The sequence below is a fragment of the Helianthus annuus genome, chromosome 10, assembly GCF_002127325.2.
Source record: "Helianthus annuus cultivar XRQ/B chromosome 10, HanXRQr2.0-SUNRISE, whole genome shotgun sequence".
NCBI classification, from domain to species: Eukaryota; Viridiplantae; Streptophyta; class Magnoliopsida; order Asterales; family Asteraceae; genus Helianthus; species Helianthus annuus.
In genome coordinates this window covers 76,542,445-76,559,920 of record NC_035442.2, presented here as the reverse complement: position 1 = coordinate 76,559,920, position 17,476 = coordinate 76,542,445, and the positions used below count along the sequence as shown (strand labels likewise).

Genomic DNA, 17,476 nt, shown 5'->3' with positions numbered 1-17,476 from the left:
ACAACCCTATCCCCTGGTAAAAGGGGATACCATTTACATACTTTCCCTAGTTATTGGGAACAAAACTTATTTTCTTCCCCGGTATTGGGAAACCTTTTGGTTAATTACTGTTTATACGGATTGCAACTAACGACACTAAACGAAACTCTATCACTCAAGTCCCTACTACAAATACCGATTAGTCGCCGGGTTAGGCGAGCGGGTTATTAGTTGATAGCGCTATTTAGGTGTTTACCAGCCTCACACCGTGCCCTGGTTTGGGACGGTCGTGAACTAATGTACTCAGAAATCCGTCAATGATGATAGAACATTGACATCGGGGCATCCTGCGGATACGCAACGGTTACCTAGTGTTCGGTATTGGAAAAACAGTTTAGTCGCTAACTTTTGGGGTAGCTCCCCAGGGCATGTATAAACGGATAAATTAACCGGTGAAACAAAGTTTTTGGTAATTAAAAACTGGACAACTAGTGAACTCACTCAGCATTATTGTTGACCCCTTACTGCATGCTTTGCAGGTAACCAGTGACGATGGAGCTTGCAGCTTGGGAACGTGTAGTGTCTATTCACCCTTGTGTTGGGTGTTACCTTATTTTGAAACATGAACTTTGTTTTAACCTACCGTACTTATGCTTCCGCTACTTAATACTGTTTTGGAACTTAAAACTTTAAAACTCTGAACTTAATATTTGCTAAGCTTATGAATAGTAAGTATTACTTTTGTTATCAACTTAAGTATTCGGTATAATTGGTGGCTGGATCCTGGTCAGTCACGCCCTCGAAGCGGGTGTTATCCGCAGGTGGATTTTGGGGGTGTGACAGATTGGTATCAGAGCCATTGGTTATAGTGAACTTGGTTTTAAAAAGGGGAAAATCTTTTTGGAGAAAACCAGACTATAACCCGTGACTCGTAACGACACTACACTCCAAGTGCAAGGCTCGACACATTTGACCTCATAGCTCGGACCAGTGTTTACTTGTTGCTTACTTTATGTTTCCTGTTATGATATTTGTACTAGTGTGCCTAAACTAGATAGATACACCTCTCTCTTCTATCTCATTCTCGCTACATTACGGCATCACACTCATACTGTGTTTTCTGGTTATGAAGACAATGAGTGGACGTGGAAGAGGAAACATTAACATGACGCAGGCTCAGTTCACTAACCTGCTCAACACAGTGGCTGCGGCTTTTGCAGCTCACCCTTTAGGTAAGCTCGTTGTTTTAGGATGTTTAGATCCTACCGCCACATCGACTTTTCGCCTCTAAACCTATACGCTTCGCTTCTCACGAACAGGTCAGCATGCACCTGCGCAACCACCAGTGTGTACTTTCAAAACTTTCATGGATTGCAAGCCTCTCCCTTTCAACGGCACTGAGGGTGCCATAGGTCTTCTGCATTGGATTGAGAAAATTGAAGCTGTTTTTGCTGTTTGCGAGTGTCCCCCTGCGAACTGGGTGAAGTTTGCTACTGCTACACTTGAAGGAAGCGCGCTTTCTTGGTGGAAGGCGCAGATTCAGATGTTTGGGTTGGAAACTGCAAATGCTACTGCGTGGGAGGATTTCAAGGATATGATTAAGGATGAATACTGTCACCGGGATGACATCCACAAGCTCGAGAACGAGTACTATGAGCTCAAGATGGTTGGGTCGGAAATTGAAACTTACACCAAGCTGTCTAATGACTATGCTGCTCTTTGCCCAAACATGTCCCGACCAATGTACCGAAGGATCGAACTATACATCAAGGGTTTGGCTCCAGAAATTCGAAGCCATGTCACTTCAGCCAACCACACTACCATTCAGCCGATCGTTCGACTTGCTCACAAACTTACTGATCAGGCCGTGGAAGAGGGCAGGTTGCCCAAAAGGATCAGTGCTACTGTCGGAACTTCTAGTGACAGCAAGCGTAAGTGGGAAGGAAGTCAAAGCAAGGATGCTAACCCCACTCAGGCCCCAGCACAGCAAAGGAAAACTGAAAACAGCAAGGGCGCTCAACAACAGGGTGGCTATCGTGGAAACCACCCCAAGTGCAACAAGTGCAATCGACATCACAGCGGACAGTGTGTGAAGGGCCAGTGTCAGCGATGTAACAAAATGGGGCATGAGGCCAAGGATTGTAGAAGTCAGTTCCCAGCTAGACAGAATCAGCAACAACCCCAACAGCAACAGCAGCAGGGAAACAACCGGGCATGTTTTAAGTGTGGAGCTGAGGGGCACTTTAAGAAGGATTGCCCTGAACTGAATCAGAACCGCAACAATAATCAGGGAGCTGGGAACAACAATCAGAACAACAATGCTGGGAATGGTGCTAGAGGAAGAGCTTTTGTGATTGGAGCTGGAGAAGCAAGGAATGACCCCAATGTCGTGGCGGGTAAGTTCCTACTCGATGATCGTTATGTTTCTGTGTTATTTGATTCCGGTGCCGATGCTAGTTATGTATCCCTACGTATTAGTAAGAAGCTTAAGCGTCCGCTTTCGTTACTAAGTTCTCCTCATATCGTCGAGTTAGCTAATGGTAGAAACATCGAGGCCTCACATGTTGTCAAAGGCTGCAAACTAGAGTTGTCTGGTCAGACATTTAGTATCGACCTTTTCCCTGTTACTCTTGGAAGCTTCGACGTCGTTATTGGTATGGATTGGTTATCCAAGCATCGCGCTGAGATCCTCTGTCAAGAGAAAGCAGTTCGTATTCCTCGCCGTTCTGGCAAACCCCTCATTGTACAAGGTGGCAAAAGTGGAGAAATCTCCGGCGTTATCTCGTTCTTGAAAGCCCAGAAGTGTTTACGAAAAGGGCACACCGCTATCTTAGCACTCGTCACCAACACGCAGGAAAAGGAAAAGAGGATTGAAGACTTTCCAGTAGTGCGTGACTACCCCGAGGTATTTCCTGAGGAATTACCTGGACTCCCTCCCCACCGTCAGGTCGAATTCCAAATCGAGCTAGCTCCCGGAGCAGCGCCTATAGCTCGTGCACCTTATCGACTAGCCCCCGCAGAATTGAAGGAACTCTCTACTCAACTACAGGAACTATTGGATAAAGGGTTTATCCGTCCTAGTTCATCACCCTGGGGAGCACCGGTACTCTTTGTTAAGAAAAAGGATGGCACGTTCCGAATGTGCATTGACTACCGTGAGTTGAACAAGGTTACCATCAAGAATCGTTACCCTCTCCCGCGAATCGACGATTTGTTTGATCAACTGCAAGGATCGAGCTACTACTCTAAGATTGACCTGCGATCAGGCTACCATCAGTTAAGGGTCCGTAAAGAAGATATTTCCAAGACTGCATTCAGGACTCGTTATGGTCATTATGAATTCCTCGTTATGCCCTTCGGAATGACCAACGCCCCTGCAGTGTTCATGGATCTCATGAACCGGGTATGCAAACCCTACCTCGACAAATTTGTGATCGTGTTTATAGACGACATCTTGATCTACTCGAAAAGTCAGGAAGAGCATGAACAGCACCTACGCCTTATCCTCGAACTCCTTCGCAATGAGCAACTGTACGCCAAGTTCTCGAAATGCGACTTCTGGCTTCGAGAAGTCCATTTCCTTGGGCACGTGGTTAACAAGGATGGAATCCACGTCGACCCAGCTAAGATCGACTCTATAAAGAATTGGCCTACCCCTAAGACTCCCACTGAAGTTCGCCAATTCTTGGGATTGGCAGGTTACTACCGCAGATTCATTCAGGGATTCTCAAAGATTGCACAACCCCTCACTACACTCACTCAGAAAGGCGTCACCTACAAGTGGCATGAAGCACAGGAATCTGCTTTTCAGAGGCTTAAGGATAACCTCTGCAGTGCTCCTATTCTCTCGTTACCTGAAGGCACTGACGACTTTGTGGTCTACTGCGATGCGTCTATTCATGGACTCGGTTGCGTGTTGATGCAACGCGAGAAAGTTATTGCTTACGCCTCTCGACAACTTAAGACACACGAAAGGAACTACACAACGCATGATTTGGAACTGGGAGCAGTGATATTTGCGCTTAAGATATGGAGACATTACCTGTACGGTACCAAGTGCACCATTTACACCGATCACAGGAGTCTCGAGCATATCTTTAAGCAGAAGGAATTAAACATGCGTCAACGTCGATGGGTTGAACTTCTGAATGACTACGAGTGCGCCATCAAGTACCATCCGGGCAAGGCCAATGTTGTAGCAGACGCCCTCAGCCGGAAAGACACTGTACCAAAGCGCGTGCGAGCATTGCAACTTACCATCCAGTCTAGTCTCCCTACCCAGATTCGAAATGCTCAGGTTGAAGCTCTGAAACCAGAAAACATCAGGGCTGAGTCCCTGCGAGGATCGAGACAGCAACTAGAACAGAAAGAAGACGGCGCCTACTATGTGGCAGGACGCATTTGGGTCCCACTTTACGGAGATCTACGAGAACTTGTGATGGACGAAGCCCATAAGTCCCGTTATTCAGTACATCCGGGTTCAGATAAGATGTACCACGACTTAGGGACCACTTACTGGTGGCCTGGCATGAAAGCCCACATAGCAGCCTACGTTGGCAAATGTTTAACCTGCGCAAGAGTCAAGATCGAGTATCAGAAACCAGCAGGCCTACTACAGCAACCCGAAATCCCGAAATGGAAATGGGAACAGATTTCCATGGATTTTGTTACAGGGCTACCTAGATCTCAACGCGGGAATGATTCTATTTGGGTGATAGTAGATCGTTTGACTAAGTCTGCACACTTTTTGGCCATTAAGGAAACGGACAAGTTTTCTACCTTGGCAGAAATCTATTTAAAGGAAGTAGTCTCCAGGCACGGGGTGCCAACTTCTATTATTTCCGACCGAGACGCTCGTTTTACTTCCGAATTGTGGCAAGCTATGCACAAATCCTTTGGCTCACGTTTGGACATGAGCACCGCTTACCACCCGCAAACGGATGGGCAGTCTGAACGCACCATCCAAACCCTGGAAGACATGCTTAGAGCATGTGTGATCGACTTTGGCAAGAACTGGGAGAAGCATCTACCGCTGGTGGAATTCTCCTACAACAACAGCTATCACACTAGTATTCAGGCGGCACCTTTTGAGGCATTGTACGGTCGTAAATGCCAATCACCTCTCTGCTGGGCGGAAGTTGGTGATAGTCAGCTTACAGGCCCAGAACTGGTAGTAGATACAACGGAAAAGATATCACAGATCAGGCAACGCATGGCGGCAGCTCGTGACCGTCAGAAGAGCTACGCTGATAAGCGTAGGAAACCGTTAGAATTCCAGGTCGGGGACCGGGTTCTACTTAAAGTCTCACCGCGGAAGGGTGTGGTCCGTTTCGGTAAACGGGGCAAGCTGAATCCACGGTATGTTGGACCATTCGAAATTACCGAGAAAATCGGTAAGGTTGCTTATAGATTGAACCTGCCTGCAGAACTGAGTGCAGTGCACAACGTATTTCACGTATCTAACCTGAAGAAGTGTTTGTCGGACGAAACACTTGTGATTCCTTTTAAGGAACTGGCGATTGATGAACAGCTACACTTTACTGAGGAACCGATTGAGATCACGGATCGAGAAATCAAAACCCTCAAACGTAGCCAGATACCCCTTGTGCGAGTTCGTTGGAACTCACGACGCGGCCCAGAGTTTACCTGGGAGCGGGAGGACCAGATGAAGTCCAAGTATCCCCAGTTATTCCCAAACGAAAACCCCAGCACTGAAGCTACAACCGAATTTCGGGACGAAATTCCAAACTAACGGGGGGATGATGTGACACCCCGTTGAAACACGCTAGCTTGGCAGTGGCTGCTTCAACTTTCGGGACGAAAGTTCTTAAAACTTGGGGATAATGTGACACTCGAGGTTTTTCCGAACGATCACCTTGTAATATTTTGTGTGTATATAAATATTATTAAATGGAAACGTGATTTTTTTTACTTGATATGTGTTGTGTATGTGCATTAAATATAAATATACGTGAGTCGAGACCATGACTCGCAACCGGGCGGTTGCGAGTGGGCCTTTGGGCCGTAACCGGTTTGAGCCGTAACCGGCTTGGGCCGAAACCCATGGCTTATGTTGGACCCCTTGTATATATATCCCACCTTTCCCCCACTTCTTTCATTTTACACACCAACACACCCCTTAAACTCTCTCACTAGAAACCCTCTCCAAACACCACTTCTCTCCTTCTCTTTTCGGTTCAAGCTTGGATCCCGGACAAGAAACTCGGACAAGTTCATCACCACTAAACTCGGACACTTCATCTCCTCGGCTTCTTCCTTTATTTCGGCTCATTCTTCTCCTTTTCAACCGGTTAGTGATTATTATGTGCATAGGGTTTATAATGTTGTATGAACTAGATTTTTATGCATGTTTGGTTAGAAATATTATGCTTGGTTAAGAAATACTATGCATGATTTTTAGGAAGATTGTGAAGTTTTAACTATATGAGTTAAACCTTATGTATGATACTTGCTAACATGCTTAAATGGTTATGGAATAATGGTTTAAGGATGTTTAGGGCCAACCGAGTTATGTTAATGCCACTAAGTGTATGTTTTACTTGTTCTTGCATATTAATCTTGTTAGAAATAGGTGATTTTCGGTCCAAAAATGTGTGATTATGTTGGCATGAAAACCCTAGAAATTATGAACATAGGATGAACTTGTTGAATGTGGGTTGAAGATTTCAAATAAGGCAAAGTTTGATCTATTTTTACTACTAGTCAAATGAGGAAAAGTGTTTGTAGAAACCTTATTGGTAGTTTCCGGATTTGGGTCTGAATTCTCGGTACAATTTGGACTGTCTTTTCTGCATCATCACGTGTACATGAAAATGACAGTTTCCGACTCGCAACAACGGCATTACGACTCGCAACCACAGTATTCCGACTCGAAACCACGCAGTTGCGACTCGCAACCAAAGCATGACAAGTCGAAACCTCGAGATTGCGACTCGAGACCACGCCGTTGCGACTCGCAACCAAAACGTGATGACTCGAGACCACGGTTGCGACTCGCAACCACAGCGTGACAAGCCGAAACCACCTGGTTGCGACTCGAGACCAGCTGGTTGCGAGTGGGCTGTTCATTTTAGTTATTGGGCCATTCTGTGTTGGACTATCTGTTAAATGGACTTTGTGATGCTGTGTTCTGTTTGACTGTGTTACTGTTAGGGCTGGCCCAATAACCCCATGACTGTTTACCTGTATGTATGTTACGTGCCAGTATGTGTTTTACGTGAATGTTTGTACACCGAACCTGACCTATACCGGTAACCATGTTAGGACGTGGTGACCAACGTGATTGACAAGTGACCTAAACCTACCGAGCAACCCAAGGTGAGTTCACAACTTAAAAGCATGCGTCCCGGTGGTTTGGGACACGAGACTAACAACCCTATCCCCTGGTAAAAGGGGATACCATTTACATACTTTCCCTAGTTATTGGGAACAAAACTTATTTTCTTCCCCGGTATTGGGAAACCTTTTGGTTAATTACTGTTTATACGGATTGCAACTAACGGCACTAAACGAAACTCTATCACTCAAGTCCCTACTACAAATACCGATTAGTCGCCGGGTTAGGCGAGCGGGTTATTAGTTGATAGCGCTATTTAGGTGTTTACCAGCCTCACACCGTGCCCTGGTTTGGGACGGTCGTGAACTAATGTACTCAGAAATCCGTCAATGATGATAGAACATTGACATCGGGGCATCCTGCGGATACGCAACGGTTACCTAGTGTTCGGTATTGGAAAAACAGTTTAGTCGCTAACTTTTGGGGTAGCTCCCCAGGGCATGTATAAACGGATAAATTAACCGGTGAAACAAAGTTTTTGGTAATTAAAAACTGGACAACTAGTGAACTCACTCAGCATTATTGTTGACCCCTTACTGCATGCTTTGCAGGTAACCAGTGACGATGGAGCTTGCAGCTTGGGAACGTGTAGTGTCTATTCACCCTTGTGTTGGGTGTTACCTTATTTTGAAACATGAACTTTGTTTTAACCTACCGTACTTATGCTTCCGCTACTTAATACTGTTTTGGAACTTAAAACTTTAAAACTCTGAACTTAATATTTGCTAAGCTTATGAATAGTAAGTATTACTTTTGTTATCAACTTAAGTATTCGGTATAATTGGTGGCTGGATCCTGGTCAGTCACGCCCTCGAAGCGGGTGTTATCCGCAGGTGGATTTTGGGGGTGTGACATCACCCTTCACGATCGCAGAAGAGAGAGAGAGAGAGAAAGAGAGAGAGAGAGAGAGAGAAGAGAGAGAGAGATGGGTCGGATTTGCGATGGTTGTGCCGGAGTTGCAGGTTGTGCCGGAGTTGCAGGTTGTGCCGGAGATGGTGCCGGAGTTGCAGGTTGTTGATGGTAGTGGTGGTGGCGGCGTTTGTTGAGGGTGGGAGATGTGTGTATGTATGTGTTGTATGTATGTATGTGTTGTGATATATCTATAACACATAAATAGCCGTTCAAAAAAAAAATCTATAACACATAAATTGCAAGTTACCCCCTTATATTTGAAAATTTTCAAAATTACCACATCAGACAAATATAAAGTAACTTGGTTAGGCATTTGGATGAAAATGGCAAAAAATGCCAAACGTGAGGGGCAAAATGGTACAAAAGTGTCATTTTGGACGAAAATGGCAAACGTGCCCAAACCTCAGGGACGAAAATGGCAATTTACTCTCTGGACCCTTATATGTTCTGCCCATGACGACAATACAGGCATATAGCCATACAAGATGTTAATTGGGTGTTTTATCCTTGCATTTCACTGTAGGACCGGTTTTGACGCCGTTCGATTGCGTAACGAACGTTCGACGTGCGGAATCCGTGAACGTGCGTGACCGAACACAGAATAACGTACTAGAAACGTGAGTTTATTGATGAAGATAACGTGTACGATACAAAAATCACGTGGAGAGACTTTCTCTCTCTAGACTTGAATCACCAAAATCACAAATGGAGCCAAAAGTCTTAAACATTAAATCTAAGGCTCCTATTTATAGGCCTTGGAATTAATGAGACTTCTCATTAATTACCAAAACTCCACCTTGCTAAATCTAACTAAATATTACAATATAAGCTTGATTTCTTCGGTTTCTCGCTACAGCTCGGATTGACGAAGGCGATAGACATTCAGTGCACCAACAATCTGCCCCTTGGATATTGCCGCAGTCAATCCGTAGTGAAACTCGTAGCGACTTGTCTTTCTCTCTCTCTTGAGTCTTCTTTAAGATTTAACGTCTTCAGCAAACACAGACTCTCTCTTGCTCGAACAGAATCCCGGTGGATCTGTCTTCAGCTTCAGCTCCCCCTTTCGGTAGACTCTTCAGGCTCCCCCGTTCGTCAAGCTTCCGTGCTTTTGGGATCGACGCCTGGCTTTCCGTAGCAATAAAATCAGAAGCCTGCACATCTCAAACTCTCTATTACAAACCAATAAAGTTGTGATTCAACTTAATGAATCAACTAAACATTTGAGAATCATTTACATTTAAAAATGATCAAAAATTTGAAATATTCCATCTCAAACTCTCTATTACAAACCAATAAAGTTGTGATTCAACTTAATGAATCAACTAAACATTTGAGAATCATTTACATTTAAAAACATTTGAGCTTCAGCTCCCCCTTTCGGTAGACTCTTCAGGCTCCCCCGTTCGTCAAGCTTCCGTGCTTTTGGGATCGACGCCTGGCTTTCCGTAGCAATAAAATCAGAAGCCTGCACATCTCAAACTCTCTATTACAAACCAATAAAGTTGTGATTCAACTTAATGAATCAACTAAACATTTGAGAATCATTTACATTTAAAAATGATCAAAAATTTGAAATATTCCAAATTCTGATTCAACTTAATGAATCATCTTAAACATTTCAAACCATTTAACCAACCTGTCTGTTCATCAAGTTTAGCCTTTGAGATTTTGAATATCAACTCTCCAACATCAGTTGTCGAAAATCTTTTTGGATTTTTCAAAATAAGAAACATAAAATGCAATAAGGAAATATTTACAAACAATATTTTTGTGAGTTCGTGTAAGAGGATCATATCAGTTTTGTGACAAATCACTAACACCGTTAAGCTTTAAACATACTCAGTTCTAAACAATTTACCTAGATTGTCAGTATATTGATCCACTTTAAATTTTCACACAAATTTCAATCGATTCGAGATACGATATTAATGTTTTAGAAACTTAAACTTAATTGTGTATCACTCTACTTGAATCTACTCCTGTATCCAGATCCCAATGTTCAGTCTTACAGGTGAGTATACCACAGATGATATCTGTAAAGGGGTTATTTGCGAGGGCCATGAGAGCTCAGGTCGATACTTCCGTATACGCAGAGAGATGACGGCTTCGACTTTTGGTGGGTCCCCTTTAGAGGATCTTTTGATTACAACAGCAACGACTATCAATTTTATTGTTTCATCAGCTTGCTGAGGGCGATGCTATGTTTCAAGCATTTTGCAGAAAGCATTATCCGGGGACTAGGTCAGTACTTCCATACAGCAGAAGTCCCGGTATAATACCCCAGATATCACTGAGTATAAAGACCTAGTATCTCAGAATATGGGACCTTTCAAACAAGATTTCGGGGGTTACCCATATATTCAAGAATAGTTACCCACGAATCAAGCAAGTTTGAATTAGGTTTATATCTCGTTTCAATTTACTAAATGTGCAAAAACCTACTGACACATCCGCAATAAGATTGTTTATCACTTTTAAACTTTCCAATTCTTTAGCATGTTGTGATAGTCCACTGTTGTACTATCATTTCCTCTTTTTCACAACAAAACTCATTTTTGATTTTATCATGTTTTTGGCTTTTTCAAATTTTCTAATAATGTTTTTGGATTTTCTGAAAATTTCTACTCCCCCTAAAATGCAAACACATTAACGAAAATTGAAAACAAACTGTACAGAAAATTGACAACTGATATCAAATCGCATCAATTCGCCATTCACTTGGCATAAACAATCAGAACTCCCCCTATCAACAAACTATTTTCCCATTTAGATTTCAAAACACTTAAGTTTGTTTTAATCAAAATGGTTTTTCCGGAAAATAAGTTTGGTTGATTTTACCATTTGTAAGTATATCAATACTAGGTTCGGGGATGTGGTTCATCATCTTGTCTTTCAATCACTTATAGGAAAATACAAGTACAAATTAATGTCCTTGATTTACCATTTGCAATAATGCACAATCAAATCTTCTTACCAACTTGTAAACAACTAACACAAACAAACCTTTTTACCATTTGCATGATTGACATTACCGTAGTAAATTCTTCAAGAAAGATGCCGATTCATGATCCACGATTACAAACTTGGGATCTCCGGCAAGTCAGGTTTTTCATTTGAACAGTTTCACCCAAGCCTGACTGTCCTTGGGTGATTTTGAATTCTTGTTCATCAATGGTGGAAAGTTTGCATCATCCATTGATAAGCCTGAATTCTTAGTTTTTACCTCAATAACTGGCTCTTCTGGTTTTGACGCACCAGAATCATTGCCTGAATGTGGCTTGTCTGACTTTGACGAGCCAGATTCATCGCCGACATGTGGCTCCTTTGTTTCCGAAGAAACAGATTCATTGCCACAAAATGTTACCTTCTTCTTGTCCTTTTTCGTCCTCAGATTTGTATCTGATGAATTCGCCTTGATTGACTTTGCAGTCGAGAGAGTTGATTCATCAGAACTCTTATTCGATCTGTCCGGTGAACCCCAGGACAAAATCTTCTCGAGATACTCTCTCGCCTTCTTCCTCTTCTTCCTCAGTTTGTCTTTCTGCCCTTGTGAAAGCTTCACTTTCTTTTCTTGAACTTTAGGTTCTTGGACCTTCTGTTCTTTGACTTTCTGTTCTGAAACTTTCAGTTCCTTGGGCTTGACATTGACTGGTTTCTTTGCCAATTTCTGAGAATTAACCCCCAATCTTTCATTTGATCTCCTTGGGCAATCCCTGGCAATGTGACCTCTGATTTGACATTCATAACATCTTCTTATCTCAAATCTTTGTCTCTGGCAGTTAACAGCAATGTGTCCTTGATAGCCGCAATTGTAACACACTCTGTTATCATACCAATCACCATTGTCACACCAAACCCTCAGATCAAAGCACTGTTTGGCTTGGTGATACTTTTTCCTCCTCTTGATTGTTGGATTTGACTTTTGAGCATTGTGGTCCGACCTGCACCATTTATTGCCAACAATTTTTGAGTTTTCATTTTTCAATTTTTGTACTTTTTGATTGTGATTGGATGATTGATCTGATGAGCTTTTATTTTCTTTTTGTACAATTTTCTCAGTTTTAATTTTTTGTTTCTGTTCCACTTTCTTCTTCAAAGGTTTTTGCTTAGAGCATTCTCCCTTTTCAGTCGATTGCAGAACAGTTTTTTGAAATTATTCTTTTAATTTCAAAAACAATTTTTGTTTTTCAATTTTTTCATTTTCATCATCAGATTTCTCATCACAATCTTCAACTTTGACATTGTCAAAGTTTGTGACATTGTCCTTTTACACGATCGTATACCATCAAAGCAATAGGCGTAAGCCTTACCCTGTATAATAACATTAATTTTAAAAATATGAAACCTTAAACATTAAAACGTAAAAAAAAAGTCAATTAAAATAATGACGAATAATAGCTGTTTAATAGAATTTATCCAAAAAAATGGAAGCATTTGGCCCCTTTTGTTGCCCGGAAATCTGAGTGACAGAATGGGCATGGAAATAAGGGTATAAGGAGTGGGCGGCAAACTGGTTCGGCAAAAGGTGTTTGCCGCTCGGAAACACCCCCGCCAACCAAGTTTGCCGCGCGGTTTGGTTACCTCTTTGGCGTTTGGTCACCGATCGACAAAGGTCAAAAAATGACCGTTGGGCATGTGTAACGGCTTTATAGCCGTTTAAAATAAAAAAAAAATTATATTTTCTTTTAAAAATTAAACTATAAATACCTAACATAGATCAAACCCAAATACTTTCAAATTTATACCCAACCAAACAAAAAAATACCAAACATTTACCCAATCATTTCAAAACAAAATGGCTGATGAACTCCCGTTATGGTTCCCACCCGATAGTAGCGACGATTCATCCGATAGTAGCATTCTTTTTTTCCAAAATCTCATCGAAGACGCTGAACTTCAAGACACGGGCACATCTAACCGAAGGAGATATATTGAACGTTAACGTGAGGTGGGTCATGAGACACTCATGGCGGATTATTTTGGCGAAGACCCGAAATACAACGACGATATTTTTCGGCATAGGTTCCTTATGTCGAAACGTTTGTTTCTAAAAATTGTGAGCGACGTGGAAGAGAATGACTCATGGTTTCAAGAGGCCCTCGATGCACGAGGTAGGAAGGGCTTTATGCCGTTGCAAAAGGTGACATCGGCTATTAAACAACTCGTAACTAGTAACACTCCAGACGAGAACGACGAGTACTTGCATATGGCCGATAGAACTTCCCGCGAGTGCCTAGAATATTTTTGCGACACGGTTTGCAAAATATACGTTCCTGAGTTCTTACGTAGACCAACAAGCCACGGCATGGAACTTTTATACGAAGCTCATGAGGAAAAACATCACATTCCAGGTATGTTCGGTAGCCTTGATTGCACCCATTTAGTTTGGCGATTTTATCCCACAGAGTGTCACACCCTAACTTTTGCGGAAGCGTATGATGTGTGACTAGCTCAATATCGTTGCATTCAATTATAACGAACAACTATATGACAAAAACAAGATGTTCATCTATTCATAAATTTTGAAATATTACAAACCCAAGTTGTTAAGTACCAACCAACAAACTTCAAGTTTAACTTACAAACCATTCAAATAGAAATAAGTTCCATAAAGGACTTTTAAACAAAAGACTTTTTAAATCAAGGCTTTGATTCGTATATCTTATCTAAGAAAAGATATCCAAATCAAACCCTCTAAAAGTTGGATGACATCAATCTTGAAAACACTTCTTGAAATCTTTCAAACACCGCCAGATCCATTAGTTTCCTGAAATACATGTAATTTGAAAACATCAACAAAAGTTGAGTGAGTTCATGTGTTTTGTATGCGCGCTCGTATAAACTTGTAATCATTTGTAAGTATGCCTTTGTAAGCCGGTATGAAAGCGTTTATGAACAGATCAATTAATAATTTGCAAGGTCATTAATATGTGTGCAATGGTGTAGGAAGGCTTAAACCTAGCGGATTTCGTACTGGACTACCCTGCTGGAACGACATAGTCACCACATGGGCCAACTCGCGGACCCATAGGTGGGGCTCGCAACACCTAAATAGATTTATCACTCATGCCCCACGGTCTTCATACGAAGATTAATGGTCTTAAGTTAACGCCTATCCATTAACATGATCTAACAGTTCATTCCTTAGCTAACCATACCATTTGTAAACATTTGATACATTTGAAACATGTATTTTACCCCCGAAGTTATAAATCAGAAAACAATTAAAAGAAAAGGGGGACATGAACTCACTAGTTTACGTCCTGCGGTCACGTATACTCAAAGATCTTTTCCTTGTGTCGTACCACTACCTACACGCGTGTTATGTTTAATTAGACGTTTAGACCGTGTAACGACTCTTAGTCTTATTCACTAAGACTTATTTTGGAATTGGTGTACTTTGAGTTATACGTTGGGTATATATTATATAATTTCCAAATTATATAATTATTAGTTAAAATAATTATTTTAACTTAAACTATTTTTATCCAACTATTTGGAATATTGTTAAAAATAATATATTTTTAACTTAGTTCATTTTGTATTCCTCACACAAATATTTTCCCAAGTATGGGTATACTTGTACTTGTGTATTTTCATACTTGTGTATTTGTATATGGGTATTTTGCCAAGTATTGGTAGTGTATTCCGGTATGTATTTATACGTATGAGAATACGTATTTTCTTGTATTTATTAAGTATTTTGTACTTAAATTTGTGTATAATTTTCCGGAATATTATTTTTATAACACCAAATTTATATTCTTAAAATATATGTATTTTAAGAGGATTTTTATAGAAAAATAGCTTTACTTGGCAAAAATAAGTATACTTTCATACATTTCCCAAAAATAATGTATTTTTAAGATTAATCTTAGAAAATATATATTTCTAGTTTTCACCCAAAATAATATACTTTTAAATTGTTTAAGAAATATATACTTTTCTTCACTCAAAAATAATATATTTTCTATTTGACAAAATATGATATATTTTGTAATAGTTATAAAAATCCATATTTTTTCGTTTTCTTCGGTTTCAAAAATACCGTTTGTCATACTTGTCGAGTTATGAATTTATTTCCGGAATATATAATTATAGTCCATATGTCTGTTTGTCCGATTGTCCGATATTCGGGTATAAATTATATATTTATTTTCTTGTGATTTTGGTAATATTTTCATGTTACAATTTTTGGTATTTTGGTGGGGTGTATTATTTTCAAGTCCTAACTTTAATATAACTAATACAGTCAATATACAAGTAACACATAATTTGTGACATCTAAATATATATTTTCCTAAATATATACTTAGTGATTTTTATTATCAAAAATCAACCTCCAATATTTGTAAGTTTTGTAATAAAAATTATGGCAAATTTTTATATTAAAACCAAGATCAAAATTTACTTGTAAACACTTGTTTAAAAATATTTTTCTAAGTGTTTAATTTCTACAAAAATTTTGCCATAGTTTCCCCTTAAAAATGGTGGTTTCCATGCTTAAAAGCATATCATTTTCTTTTAGAAATTCATTGTAGGATCGATTTCGACCTGAATGAGTCGTTCGGAAGAGCTCTAGTCCATTTCAGAGGCGGAAACTAAGAAACGGATGTGAAAACAGCTTGAAATACACTTTAAACCTCTTGTATATTGAAATAACAATGTTTACAAACAGAGGAAATACCGGCAATACCTCGGTATCACTTGGCCCTTTCGTTACAAATGACATAAACATGAAAGCTATTTATAGTGAGGACCACTACCGTTTGAAACCCTTCAAACGGACACTAGCTTCAAACGGAAGCCTTCAAACGGACACCCTTCTCAAATGATTCTTTCAAACGATCACCTCTCAAACGAAAGTCAACATCTTCAAACGGTCAACATCTAAAATCTTGTTTTGTCTTCATGTGATGATATATATGATGATGTCACTATTGTGATGTCATCATCAAAGATGATGACATAAACCTTGTTCCAAACCGCAACGAACCCGAGACTCGATATAAGACGAAGACGACAGATGAATGCACCAACAGACTCCCCCTCAGATGTTGACGAGTCTTAAGTGTCGAGTCTTCAACGTCTTCAGTCTTTATTAGTCTGAACGCTCTCTGAAATATCTCACAGTGTAAGCATCCTCAAATCTTTCTCTTCTCTTTTCATCATCATCAACAGACTCCCCACGAACAATCTCTACTCGGATGTCTTCAGACTCCCCCTTTCGATATGCTTGGATCGCAGTCTGGCATGTTGAAATCATAAAGTCTTCAGGTATTGGAACCTGGCACTCTATCTTCAGATAACCTGCACATTCTCTACCCAAAAATAAATTTTCTGATGATAACATGTAAAAATAATCTCATCATCTAATGAATCACTCGCAGAAATTATACAATCAAAGAATGATTTTACAATGTTAATCTTTGATGAACCATTTGAAGATATATCATTTTTATTTTCAAAACAACACACTCTCCCAAACTGTCACGACCCCCGACCCCATCCTGGCCGGAATCGGTGCCGTGAGCAGTCCAGTGGTACCGGTGGTTATTTTTGAAAAATGTTGCAGCGGAATTTTCATCAGGACCATGAGTTAGGAAAAATATCAGAGTTTATAAAACACTGGATTTGATTTAAATGGGATAAACCCCTGTTTTACAATGGTAGCTTTAATAAAGATAAATTTTATTTTATAAAACAATATTTCTTAATTTGATTAAAATAAACCACTTCTTGATGCCTTTCAGTGCCGTATCTAGCCTTTATTCCAATCTATGGTAATTACCTGAAACATGTTTGAAAAAGGTTTTGTCAGTGGAAAATACTGAGTGAGATCATTCCATTTTTTATAAAATATATTGTTATACCTTACATTATTAAGGTTTTTTATATTTATTTGTATTTACCCCACTCAATCAGTATTTTGTCACATGATGGCAGTTCCAATATAACAGCAATAATATCACTCATTGGCTTACTTTCGTCCAATAGTGAATTTATCAAATAACTATACTTTACTATTATTCAATTTATCTGTCATTAGGCGATTCCTGTGACGGGGTCATATCACTGTTGATCATTCTTTCAACTAGTGACTCTGGTTATATCACTGTTGATCATTCTTTCAACTAGTGATTCTAATTATAACACTGTTGATCATTCTCTCAACTAGTGTCTTTGGTCATATCACTGTTGATCATTCTTTCAACTAGTGACGCTGGA

General features: G+C 40.3%; 1 protein-coding gene across 1 annotated transcript; it reads left to right on the top strand.

Annotated features, from left to right (window-relative positions):
• Positions 1-13,214: 13,214 nt before the first annotated feature.
• On the top strand, positions 13,215-14,343 carry LOC110881488. The gene is made up of 2 exons (XM_022129725.1): positions 13,215-13,599; positions 14,195-14,343. Exons 1-2 carry the CDS (start codon positions 13,215-13,217, stop codon positions 14,341-14,343), a joined length of 534 nt encoding a protein of 177 aa, XP_021985417.1.
• The last annotated feature ends 3,133 nt before the right edge of the window (positions 14,344-17,476 follow it).

What these genes read in the sequence shown, in the direction of transcription:
- LOC110881488 (XM_022129725.1), top strand. Translation starts at nt 13,215, where the DNA reads ATGGCGGATTATTTTGGCGAAGACCCGAAATACAACGACGATATTTTT. An exon ending in GGAAAAACATCACATTCCAG is followed by an intron (nt 13,600 to 14,194) that starts GTATGTTCGGTA and finishes GCAATGGTGTAG; the next exon opens with GAAGGCTTAAACCTAGCGGA.